The sequence below is a fragment of the Xenopus laevis genome, chromosome 3L (genome assembly GCF_017654675.1).
Source record: "Xenopus laevis strain J_2021 chromosome 3L, Xenopus_laevis_v10.1, whole genome shotgun sequence".
NCBI classification, from domain to species: Eukaryota; Metazoa; Chordata; class Amphibia; order Anura; family Pipidae; genus Xenopus; species Xenopus laevis.
This window is the reverse complement of record NC_054375.1, coordinates 76,755,415-76,769,307: the sequence shown is the minus strand read 5'-3', so window position 1 is coordinate 76,769,307 and position 13,893 is coordinate 76,755,415. Positions and strand designations below refer to the sequence as shown.

General features: G+C 35.0%; 1 protein-coding gene across 2 annotated transcripts in view; it reads left to right on the top strand.

Annotated features, from left to right (window-relative positions):
- atp6ap1.1.L (ATPase, H+ transporting, lysosomal accessory protein 1, gene 1 L homeolog) overlaps positions 1 to 13,893 on the top strand; it is a 31,323-nt gene that overhangs the window by 16,018 nt on the left and 1,412 nt on the right. For both annotated transcript variants that reach the window (XM_018250582.2, NM_001172231.1), the window contains 3 exon segments: positions 8,238 to 8,476; positions 10,672 to 10,725; positions 11,161 to 11,404. In XM_018250582.2, the coding sequence (XP_018106071.1) occupies positions 8,238 to 8,476; positions 10,672 to 10,725; positions 11,161 to 11,404 (537 nt within the window).

Here is a 13,893-nt window from a genome sequence, read left to right as displayed (position 1 = left end):
GTAGAAGAAAATTTACAGTTTTGGATATTCAATTCCACTAAAAAAAATGGACAGCAAGACAGATTTCTAAATGCAGCAATATTGATTCTTACAGACCTTCAAAATTAGAAAAAAATAATTCTTCCTAGTAAATCTCCCTGAAATGAATTGGATTCACGTTTGTAGCTGTTGATGGATAGGCATAATGAATGTTGCTGGTTGAGCTGATAATAACATACCATCCCTGCCGGTATATGTGAAGGATAAACTGACACTTCCAAATCTGGTGATTGGATAGTGTGATTTATTAGCCCTGAGCAGCATCCCAATGAGAGCCATTAAACATAGAAATATATAAATAGTTCCCTGTGCACAGTGGTAAGCTGCTACATTTGATTTACAAATATTTTTCAAGTGTCCTATGAAAACACTGAAAACTTGATCTTAGGATTCTTTATTTTATCTTTGCATCATGTGAACAAAATAAGGTTATTTCAATTGTATAGTATTTAGTAGTGTATAACTCATATAATACTCCATTCCTCTTAATATTGTATTTATAAAACGTGGCCGAAAACCTTGTAGATTAAATGTATAGGAGTGAAAGTGTAAAAACTATAATTGTAATTCAGATTTTTTGGATTCAAAAAATAATTAATGCAGCCTACTAAGTTAATACTAATGGGCAGATTTATTATGTGGTATAAAAAACAACAAAATTCACCACACATGACCAGTTTTTGTCAAGTAAAAAACAGTATTATTTTTTAATGCCTGTTTAAATTTACTAAGAGGAAGGCCTGAACAGATTCTGTTTTGAAGTATACTACTGTAAAGTTCATTTAAGGTGAATTGCCCCTTAATATGATGCAGTAGACAACTGTATTCTTAGCTTATGGCACATGTGGTGTTTCAACAAACTGCTCTGTAATGCTAAGAAAAGAAGCCTCATAGCATATTCATGGATATGATCATATTGTGAATGATACAACTATTTTTGAATCAGTCTGGTCACAAGCCTGGCTGTTGTGCCAATAATAGCAGTATTACTTTTTATGTCTCAGCATTACAAAGCAGAATGATCACAGGAACAGGGTAATACAAACACTACAAGGGGCATTTACTTACCAGTTGCAGTATGCGTAGTTAAATTTCTGGATTCTCCATGGTTTTTACCTACAATGTAGCATTCCCCCCAGTATGCCAGCATAATTGTGGCCTCACAAGATGTTGTGGCCAACACAATTGCAGCCTAATGTATTAAAATGAATGCAATTATATATATATATATATATATATATATATATATATATATATATATATATATATATTTATAAAGCTGTGGCAGATTGTGTCCAGCATGCACTGTTAACAGGTTATTCTTTTGGTGTTTTGGTGCGGGTCTGGTGCACCTACTGACCCAGGAACTCCTGCCACATTCAGGGTAGTGGTAGCCCTAGGGTTCTCTCATGTTAATATGAGCATTTTCCCATGATTCATGAGATAAGGCAGAACAGATGCTATGGCAATCAGCTCAAGGACTCCAAATTCAAGAAGCTTGTTTGGGTGCAAGTAAATTTTATCATGACCTGCATTTTGTACCTCGTTAATCTCTAAAAATGTGTGTGTCCAAAACCAGAAGACCTTTTCCACACAGAACTTGTTATCATGTCATGCCCCAGACACCGGTGGGAAGAACTTGGGAAAATGTGATGGCCCTGTCTTTGTGTATAAAAATACTGCTTTAAATTATTCACTCCTTAATGAATTTAGTTTGAGCCAAATCAGATTTACCACTGAATTCCCCCTAGTTTTATAGTTAATCAAAAAGAGAGAGAGAGACAGAGGTGGTCCACTGTCTTATGCACACAAACAAAGATAAAGTAAAGAGGAAGGAAATGAGGAAATTCTAGTACTCTCCCCAGTTACTAGCAGATGCATCTGTAGGTACTAATATCCTGAACGATTTTGGATATTTCAAATTCAAATACTTTTCCAGTTTATAGATTACCAAGGATGGGAGTTAAAGAAAACTCAGACAATTTATATTTTATGTGAATATTTAACCTACTCCAAATTTTCAAAACTAACTTATAAAAATATGAGTCATTTTAAACTAACCTTGTTGTCTTTTTTTGAAACGTATGCATTCTAGAACACATTAACAGCCATTCCATCTGGTTTAGACCAGCTGATGGCTACAGAAACATGACTTTACCTTACCTAAGTAGAATTTTGTGAAACAATAATAGCGGTGGTTTCTGTCATTAGGACTTAGATACTCATTAAGCATTTCTGTCATATATATATATATATATATATATATATATATATATATATATATATATATATATATATATATCTCTCATAGGAATGTATTTGTTCTGTATCTCACATACTTTAACCGTCTTAATCTTTTGGTGATAAACTTCATTAAAAGGGTTCATTAAGGGCGAAAACAGAGCTTGACAGTTCACAAGAGGGAAATTTCAGCACTCTTAGTTTGCTTGTACTGTATATCATTTTAGGAGCATGTTTATCAAACAGTGTAGATAGAATAACTCTATTTTTATTTTTTTACTATGGTAATAATTCTACCTCTAAAATAGAGAACTGAAGAGTTTCTTTCTGGTGAACTGTAAATTTTCTCTCTTTCAGAGTTGGTCTCTTGAGTTCCAGTGCAGACCTTTACCCTCATATGTTAAATACAAATGTCATTATTCAACTTTCAATAAACATTTAAATATTACCTACTGTATGCACTGATATTTTGAAGTGCAACAAATAGAAATATAAATTTGTGTACATCTGATACACCAGCGAAGATTTTGAGTGTGTTATTACTATATGCGTTTATTCCCATACCTGAATATATACATGCTTTTTGTTGAGAAATATAAATGCAGGTATGCAAAGTAGAACAAGTGTTTTCATACAATAACCCATCTACTGTCTGTTTTAGCAAACTAAGGGGCAGATTTAATTATAATTAACCTTATTAGTTGACCTTCAGTTTCAGGCATATCTATGTTAGAAAACAGTAATCACCAAAACCAATTAGGACCACTCCGACCTTATAGCAGCCCTTTTGGCATTTGCCAGAACCCACAAATTGCCAATCCGGGCCTACGCATTTCGGGAATACACTCCCTTAATCATAGGCTATGACTAAGGGAGTGTATTCAAAAAACGCGTATGGCCATGTGTCTCTGCAGAACCTTGCAATAAAAACCTGCTTTTACCCAGAGTGCCGTCCTCCTGTTCGTTTAGCAAATGTAAGAAAACATTATCATCATCTTCATTTCAATTATGTTGAGCGTGTTTTTTTTTTTTTTTGGATTAAAGCTTAACTAAAACCTGGTGCACTTTATTTTTTTAAGAAAAAAAAATTGTAAAAAAAATTGAGGAAAAATAAAAGCAATCAAGTTTACATCAAATGCCCTGAAACTGAAGGTTGACTAATGACAAATATTGACAGACATAATACATTTTTCAAGAGGTAAATAATCCTGTCTGTGAGAGTTCATTTCTACCATTGTTCCTGGCAAATAGCACAGTAGCTCTATGATCCATTTATTCATTTTTAAATTCACTAAATTTTATTAGAACAAAATGTAATTATAATTAAGTTTTTTTTTTTTTACAATTTTTTCCTTGATCATTAGCATGTTGACAAAAATCTTAATTACAATGAAAATAGCATTGTTACAAAAATATTGTTAACAAATATTATATTAATATTAAAAGTTTTAAAAAAAACTTGAAAAATAAAATATCTTCAAAGTTGAAAATACATTTACCATAGACTTCTGTAGAAATTGACCCAATTTTAGTTGACAAAAATAAGTAATTGAATTTCAGGATTTTTTCAGTTAATAAATCTTGAAAATTTGGGTTCAGAAAACACAAATTTTAAAGAATTTACCTCAAGGGGCAGATTAAACAAGTGAAGTGTGGAGTAAAAGCTCATCGTAATAAAATGTACCCAAATTCTCTTCACCATTTGTTAAGTACGCTTCTAAAAATCCCATAGGAATGAATAGGAATTGTGTGAGCTCTAATTTCAGTTTGTGCAATTTCTTTCTCTCCAAAAAAGCAGTTCTGAAATGCCTTATGGATTTGATTCTATCTATATTAAACAGAGCATTCAGACCACATTGATCAAAGCTGGTTTATAATTAATGCAATTTAAATCCAAGTGATTGAGGTGAAAACGATTATCAAATCAAAGCAACAACTCAATAGATGTCTTTATATAAACACTTTTTTTTTTAGTAACAGAAAGCTGCTCAGCACTAAGTTGAAGGGCATATAAAATTAACTATGACTGTTTCAGTATGTAACCTTTTGGAATAATAGTATAACTAAACTAACTAAATTATTCACCAAAGATAACCATGCCGTGTATTTGTTTGTAATTGTTGGTACTCAAACAATACATATATCCAAAAATATTTTATTCTATGTCCTTTCAATACTAATTCTTAATGTTACACACAAATTAGTGGAATGAACACATTTTTCCCCTTTTACAGTTCTGTCAATGGCAAAATTTACACAAATGTACACTAGAATTTTGCCATAGGAGAAAAATTGGCAACATCATTAGAATTACTCCACACATTTTGTTTTGACAGGAAAAAAATTCCCTTTTTACACAGGAAAAAATTTCCAATGCCAGACTGTGAGGGTTGCCTTCCCTAATGGTTCCCAAAACAGTCACTGGAGGTTCAAATTGATGGCCAGTTATTGTGAGATTGAAATAACCTATTTGCTATCCTAGTGTGACATAGAGGTTAGTCCCAGTAGGAATTCAGTATATGATGGCAGATATATACCACCCAGGCTGAGGTATTGGCTCCTTAATCTCCAGGATAAGTCAGGCTGGGACCCTGGAGCATGGTTGGAAAGTACTCTGGCCAATTAGTCCACTGGTGGGACTGTCTAAGGGAAGCCTTGGTGTGCTGAGGGAAGTCAGTGTAAGCTTGGAGAAGCTGAGAAAAAAGAGTAAGTTTTGAAACAAACAGTCTGTGACACTGGGACTCCAACGAAAGACTGCCTTGTGACAGCTGAGAGGACATTTATTTTTATCCTTTGAAAACTCCAATTTGGTGAGAATTTGTGCTTTGTTTTTTTGTCTGCTGTGAAAATAAGCCACAGGCAGAAGCCTGCTAAGTGATGTTGCCAACACAATCCTCTAGTCTAATCTCTGGAACTGTTTTGCCTGACCCCTACCCGCTGCTACGAGCAATGACCCCCCCCCCCACACACACTAGCTAATACTAATAATAAGACTGATATAAATGTCAGTTTGTGTGAATACATATTTGCTTCCCTAGATATTTGTATAGCTTATTGCTGATGCAGCACTTTTTAAATATTTTTCTAACCTTGTTATGAGGTATGGTGGCCCTGGGCAAGTTTTACACTATGGCTAGCATGGTATGCATTAGTCATTGGCAGAATAAGCAAATTTCAGCAAGAAGAGTCAAAGAAAAGAGTGTATCTTAATGATAGCACTGCACATGGTAGAAGCTTACTTAGACTGCTGCTTTGCAACCAAAGCCAATAGTTTTCTAAATATATTTGAGTATACACATTTATAAAAAAAATCATTTATCTATTAGCTGGTGTTCTTGACAGTGGCTGTGTGGTAAAACATTGACAGCTCCAAAACTGTAAAAGTTACCATCTAAATATTCAACTAGCCTTAAAATGTATTTACTTTCAGCAATCATTGATCATGCATAGCTGAGATATTTTCTGTATGTTAATTAGTTAGCAAGGTTAAAAAAAACATGTAGGGTCATAAGGTTTACTTGCTAAGTATATATATCAGGACATGATGTCAACTGAAAAGTAATAAAAAAAACCTTTACGGGTGGAATTTACTTTCACTTCACATTTCCATAAATATATTTGGGGTTATGTAATAAAAATAAAGTTGAGTTACCTATAGAAACCAATCAGCAGGTAGCATTTACTGGCATTTCACCTTTATATCCCCATTTTATCTTAGGGTTATTCATGCCAAGATCTGCGTGTTTGGCAAAGTCAACAAATGTGCAAGTGGTGGGTCAAATCAGGCTAATCAATATATGTCCCAACAGGATATCAGTTGTGATGGCCATGATTTATATGTAGCAAATAAAGCAGCAGCACTCTTTGAAAATTTGCAAAACTTTACTCAAATGCCATAGGCAACGCCGCTGCTTTATTTTCTACATGTATATTTTGCCCTGGCAGGGGGTACGGCTTGCACCCGGGGCTGCAAAGAGCCTAATCCGCTTTTGGAGCGCACTTTAACTACATTTACTGGCCATGATATATATATGCTCCGTTGTAGCAAAGTAGCAGCCATGCAGTGCTGTGGGCAAATTTCTCTGAAGTTTAATTCAGGTTGTGTATACAAAAATGGTTTTTGAAAACTCTGTAGTTAGTGGGTGGTATCAAGTACATCGTTTTGAATGCCCCCCAGAAATGGTTGTGTAGACTGGCAACAGCCTAAGAGGAACATTGACCAGAGTTCTCTTCTAAATAACTCTGGGTGTCCTTTAGGAACATTTTGATGTAAAATGTACTTTCCATTAACTATATCATGTTGTACCCCAAGCGCCCCCCTCCCCCCACTGCTTACACCTGCCCCTGCTACTCGCACCCCCTCTCACTCATTTCCCATATGCTGTTGCTGCTGCTTCCTCTGATTTTCTCTTCCGGCAGGATGGCTTTCACTGGGGACTTGGTAGGTGAGAATTACCATTGGAGATGCTGTAAGTGAGCAGGATACTGCCCCCTGATTTTTGCCACCCTACGCCTGGGTTTTTGTGGCCTGTCCCCAAATCTGGGTCTGTCAACCATCATTTTGCATAGCAGTTAAAGTAATAAATAGAAACCATATATTTTGACTTTTGTTTGTCATGGATTTTATTACACAATGCTGATTAAAACTAGTGGTCTTTCAGAATTTTCAGAATTTAACTTCATGAACTCATTGGCCTAGCTGAGTTACATATTATTGTTTTACTTATTAAGGTATTAATTTAACCTTCAGTTCCTTCTTTCCAAGAAGTACAAAACGTTTCATTTATTAAAGCAATGTTTGTATGTGAGCAGTTCACAGTTGGTCAAGTGGCAATTAGATGAGGCTTTTGATTTGCCAGTTAGGTCAAAGGGATTGGCACGGAATGCAGCAAGACAACTGCCTGTGAATAATATGAATGGTTTGATAAATGAACTTTCAGGAAATATCTTCCATGAAGGCATGGATAAACAATTCTAAAAATACGGACTTTGTTTTTGTAATACTGTTGTAACAGTGATATTTGTGTAACTAGGCAGAAACAAAATAACTATACCCTACAACAGTTATTAGGAAGATACACCTGGCAACCGGCACATGGAGAAGACCTAGATGGTGTATATGTCACATTGTGCTCACAATTTTTTTTCATGGAGAAATGGTTGTGAGCTGCAAATGCTTTATTTAAAGGGGCTCAATGCCTTCAAATTTTTTTATTAGGGTTACACTTAGTAGAGTAGATTATCCCTATTATAAAAAGTGTCCATTACATAACTACTCAACAGACAATGCCCCAATGATATCATACCTTTCACCCATTGATCATTAGGCCATGCACATTTATGCATTTTTTTCTAATGACCTTTTGAACACAGATGGAGGCCAATGATATATGAAAAGAATTGTGTGGCTGACATGGTAGCCTGAGAATGTTGTACCTTCACAAAATCTTTAATGGAATAAAGCAAATGGATTATTAATTTACATTGACGCACCCTGATGCTACCAGCTAACAGCTCATTGCTAGGTAGAAATAGTAAACATAGATTCTACATTGCCAGCAGATGTAGAATCTATATTGGTGGCAAAGAAAAGACTAACCCTTCTTCTGTATTATTATACTCCTATTTGCATTAGGACCCAGAAACACACAGCTGGTGTGTTAAAATACTCGGGGGGGGGGGGGGGGGGAGGAAATGAATATCATGTGACCTCTTGGCTCATTCAAGTAGCTTTATGTTTAACAAGGTGGCAGAAGTTTAACCATTATTTTAATCATTACAAATAAAAATATCCAGAAGAAAACACCAGAGGATTGCTAGAAATAGGTGTAAATTGCCATACACAACATATTGATCACAACACCCAGTAATTATTAACAGTTTTTTCATCATTTATTCTTGAATAAGATAAGTGATTCTTGCCAAGCAGTGGTGTCATAACAAATATTTTATTGCAGGTTTTACAAACTTTTGAGATGACAGCAAAAACAGGACGACAGCTCAAGAGCCTTGATACCACTGTACAGTACCCGCCACTAAATGTGACAAATGGAACTGACAACACATGTATTTTAATATATGCCCAAAAAATACTGATCACAGCAAATAATTCACTGGTTTTTGACTTAACAAATATGACATTTGAGGCTAAAACAGCAAATACTTCATTATCTACGTGTTCTGAATCCAATACTACGTAAGTGAACCATTATCTGTATTTGTGCTGTATATTTCATAAGCCTGCTGCTTTCTTCATTATTTTATGCTTCAAGAGCACATTCAAAATATAATATTTTGACATGACCTGTTTAAATGAAAACAATTGTTTCCTATATGAATATTTAGCATTATTGCATTAATAAAGTGATACTGACAACCCACATTCAGTGGGTCCTGGGGATGGCACATTTCACTGTGTTGGCATAATAATGTGCCTAATTTATTAAAGCCTGGGATGCATGTGAGAGAGCAGTAATGTGCAAAAAATGGTAAATGTGGGTCAGGGTGCAAAAGTGCCATTTGTTGCTTGTTTTTTACACACTGTACTATGGCCTACATAATGGTGCTCAGTGAAGGATCAGAGCTGTATATGTGGGCTGCTCTAATAGCAATATTGACAAAGCAAATGACTCTCAGGACATCAGATGCTGGGAATGGCACTTCTTTACAACTTGGAATTTTTTTGTTAAGGGCATCAGTGTCACATATTAAGCCACTAATTACTTTAGTTTACTGTGGGCTTCCATTTGGACAGCAATATAAATTTCTGGCGAGCAGTTTAACAGTTCTTTGAAACTCCCTCTGATCTGTTGGCATGCAGTTAATACTTTATTAAAGACATCTTACTGAAAGGGCATGTAGAAGTTAACAGGTACCCCAGAAAAATCATTATATGGTCTCAAAAACCCTGGGGCAAGGCAAATAATGTATTACACTCAAATTTATTGAAACTGAGGATCAATTAGAGAACCTTATATTCCTGGAAACTCTCTAGGAGTCACTGGATCTGCTGCCTTTCTTTTATAACACCAGTAAAATCCCGGAAGTATCCATCATAGTTAACAATTCCACTATCACCCCATCTCCCCAGGCCCGGTGCCTTGGGGTTATCCTAGATTCTGCCCTGTCATTCACTCCTCATATCCAGTCACTTATTAAATCATGTCACTTCCACCTAAGGAACATATCCAAAATATGATCATTTATCACCCAAAATGCTGCCAAAATTCTTATTCACTCTCTCATCATATCACGTCTAGACTACTGTAACTCTCTTTTAATTGGCCTTCCCCTCCAGAGACTGTCACCTCTCCAGTCCATAATGAACACTGCTGCAAGGCTCATACACCTCAGTAACCGCTCCTCCTCTGCCACGCCATTCTGTCAATCCCTGCACTGGCTTCCGTTACCTTTCAGAATCAAATTCAAATTAATGACACTGACTTTCAAAGCACTTCATAACTCTGCCCCACCCTACATCTCTGAACTCATCTCTATATACTCACCCACTCGCTTACTACGCTCCTCTACTGACCTGCTACTCAACTCTTCTCTCATTACCTCCTCACATGCTCGCATTCAAGACTTTGCAAGGGCTGCACCCCTCCTCTGGAACTCTCTCCCACGGTCTGTCCGACTTTTTCCCAACCTTTCTGCTTTCAAGAAATCTCTTAAAACGCACTTCTTTCGAGAAGCCTATCCTCACTCTGCTTAACTACCAAACGCAACACCACATACAGTACCACATTTCTCCCACTTAATTGCCCACTTCCACACCTTGTGTATAACTCCCTTCCCTTTAGACTGTATGCCTATGCATAGGGCCTTTCCTCACCTTTTGTACCTGTACTGATTGTGATGTATGTAACTCCATATGTTCTATGTATATAATTCATGTGATTTAGTTGTATAATCACATTTACTTTACAGTGCTACGCAATATGTTGGCGCTATATAAATACATGTTATTAATAATAATAATAATAATATTTTATTTCTAAATAAACATGGCTTAGTTAGTAGATCCCTTTTCGATTATTACTATACTTTCTTTTTAATGGTGCCAACACATTTGCATATAACTTTACATCAGTCCCTACCCCACTGTCTGTAACTTACAATCTAAGGTCTCTATCATGTTTACACAAAGCACTAGGATACATTTTATCAGAAGCTCGTAACTCTGCCTGTATGTTTTTGGAATGTGGGAGAAACTGGAGCAACCAGAGCAAACCCACATAGTATCCAGGTCACAATCACTTAGCCTCCATGCTGCTGATCTAGTATGTACATTGTATAACTCAATACATTTTGGTGTACTTTTTAACATAAAATCTAGTTGACTATTTTATGCCTTTAAAATGTAATTATTGTGCTTAAAATATTTTTTAGATTGTCATTGTTATATTCTTCTCCTGGAAATGGAATTGGAAGCCTTGAAATAAGGTAGGGGTTTTTCTTTCCAAAAAGTGCCAAATTATTTTAAGGCCATCTCTCATAGAAGTGAATGTGCAAAAAATATACTCGGTCAAGGACTCTTTTATAAAAACAAATTGGCTATACTTTATAATGGTTTTTGCCACCTCAGAGATGTTGAACACTTTTTCGGAGAAAGACTATAAGAAAATGCTTTAATAGATAGTTCAACATATGTATTTGTTGTGAACAAAACTTGAATGAACTTTTCACAACTTAAAAACAATACTTACACGTAGGAAAAAAACACAACTCTTACACAAATTTGCACAGCGGAAAAGCAGCATTTACTGTGTGTCTATGTGTGCCTGTGGGATGTGTGGGATATTCAAATCACTGTAAATTGCAAATAAGTGAAATCATTATAGGTTATTCTATATATTTTTTTTTACTTTTCCTTGCCAGGTTTGTGATGACTAACCAATTCTACACTGGCTCGGCTAGAAACTGGTTCAAGTTACAGTCTGTTCAAATAATCTCAGATGGAGACGTGTCCAGAACTGCCATATTTAACACTACGTATGCCTCAACACCAGCAGAGTATTCGTACCACTGTCAGCAAATAGGAACAAGCTCTCTTTATGGAGAACGGTTAATTAGAAGCAACTCACAAGCAGGGAGCTGGGATATATTCATTTCTGAGTTTCAAGTAAGTAAACTATCCATTTGTGTTTGATATATTTAATAACTGCATACAAAAATGATATAAAGTATGGTAAAAAAAGTACTGTATATATGTATGTATATATATATATATATATATATATATATATATATATATATATATATATATATATATATATATATATATATATATATATATATAGATATATATATATAGAGATATATATATATATAGATATAGATATATATAGATATAGATATATATATATATATATATATATATATATACACACACACATATACATACAGTAGAACCCCCGTTTTACGTTTTTTAGGGGACCAGAAAAAAATGGTGTAAAATCAGGGAAATGTATTATGCATAATATATAGGTGGGACCACAAAACAACAATGTAAAATAAAGATGCCTAAAAATTGTCTCCCTACAAACTAATTGATGTTTCTTCGGATAATACTTAAAAATGTCTTCCTGCAAAATAATTGTCGAAGTACACAAAAAATAGCACGGAATTTGGATTTTTTTTATTCAAATTTTTACTTCGTCCCTTGATAAATCTGCCCCTAAATGTAAAAAAATATATTTTCACTTTACAGTGTTATTGTTAGTGATTAACATTATATGCAATGTAGTGAAACTAACAGGTTTCACTAACTGATTGGATAATGTCTGTATCACTAATAAAGAAGGGGCAAGTGTGAATGTTTTTTTTTTAAAAATCCTCAGCCCAATGGCACTTATAGTACTAACACTACAACAAGACTTAATTACCATTGATTACCAATGGAGAGCCTGATTCATTCATAGGAGGAGGATAACATGAATCTTCTGTAGGTTGGAGTACAAATGAGCAGCTCTTGACTAGAAGGAATTAGAATATATTACCCATCTTAACTAACAAAAATAATATTTTATACTTTCTGTACTAGTTAGCTAAACATTGCGCAATGATTTTCAGGAGTATTTTTATATTGTTGGGCAATAGCTCACCATAGAGGTGCGTTGAAGAATCTTATTGAGAAATGTCTTTCTTCCATTTAGGTTTCAGTTTTGAAATGTAAAAGCAAAATACATATTTCAGTATAAACAATAGTTTAAGATTTACTAATTTATCAAAAACAAGCACTGATCGGTTTCCATTATTTTCAGTTAATTTTAACCCAATTATTGCGGCTGATTTACTACCATAGGTGCTAAATTGTACTGGTGCAGTTGCCCATAGCAACAAATTAATCTTTGCATTAATGATTGGTTACTAAAGGCAACTGCACTTGTGCAATTTAGCACCAAAATTGAGGTTTACAGTGTTTGATAATACCAGGCCTAATAAGCATTTCTGAATTTCCATGGAGCAAATTAGCTTTTTTAATTTGCCGTCTGGTTATGAATTTTGCAACTTTGTATGCACGGCCATCTTTCCCTTTTTATTCACCTGGTATGAATTCTGGTATGTCTTGGCTTCTAATCCTAAAAAGCTTACCACAGACTCTGACTAAATGTAGTACAGATATACAAACTGTGACCCTTGTTTCACAGTCAAGAGAGTCGTCTCTCCTGCTTTCTACTTTCTTACTCCTTCTTTCTTGTAATTGTGGTTAATAATCTTTTGGTACCAACACAGGCAGATCCACATCTCTCTGTGATGAACAGTTAGCATGCCCCTATTAAGTTCATACACTACTTACAATGAAACGCAATCTTCCAGTTTTTCTAAACTGATCCAACGCATTCCATACAGGTCAATACTCTGCATTTTATGATTACTACACTTATACATAACATTAACATTAAAAGGAGATACAAGGGAAGAGGTTAAGATTATAAAAGAACGACTGAAACTATGGGGGTTAAGTAATAACCCCCAGTAACTCATAGAAACCAATGCAGGTGGCATTTACTGCTCACCTGTTGAAAATCAAACCTTTTATTGGCTGCTATGGGTTACTGCTCCTGGGCAAACTTAGGGGGTTATGTAATAAAAGGCACTAAGTTTGCCCGGGAGCAGTAACCCATAGCAACCAGTCAGCAGGTAACATTTTACTTGTCAAACTTAGTGACTTTTATTACATAAGGAGGTCTGTGTATTTTATTGTATATAGGGGTATGAACCTCTAAACTAAAGTAAATGTAGAGATACATCATGATAATGGTAGTATGTTACTGGAAACTCTAAAGGTCCTGGGCCTCCATTTGTCTCTAAACATTAAGGGGGTTACGCAATAAAAGGCACTAAGTTTGGCCAGGAGCAGTAATGAATAGCAACCAATCAGCAAGTAGCATTTACTGGTCACCTGATTAAAAGCAAACATCTTATTGGTTGCTACAGGTTACTGCTCCTCTGCAAACGTAGTGCCTTTTATTAAATATGGAGGTTTGTTAATATTATATAATAAAAATATACATTGAAAAATACTAGATTAGACGAAAGGGTGACTAAATGACAATATAACTTAAATCAGGAAATGTTTTGTTATGATGGACTTTTTTTCCCCACTCT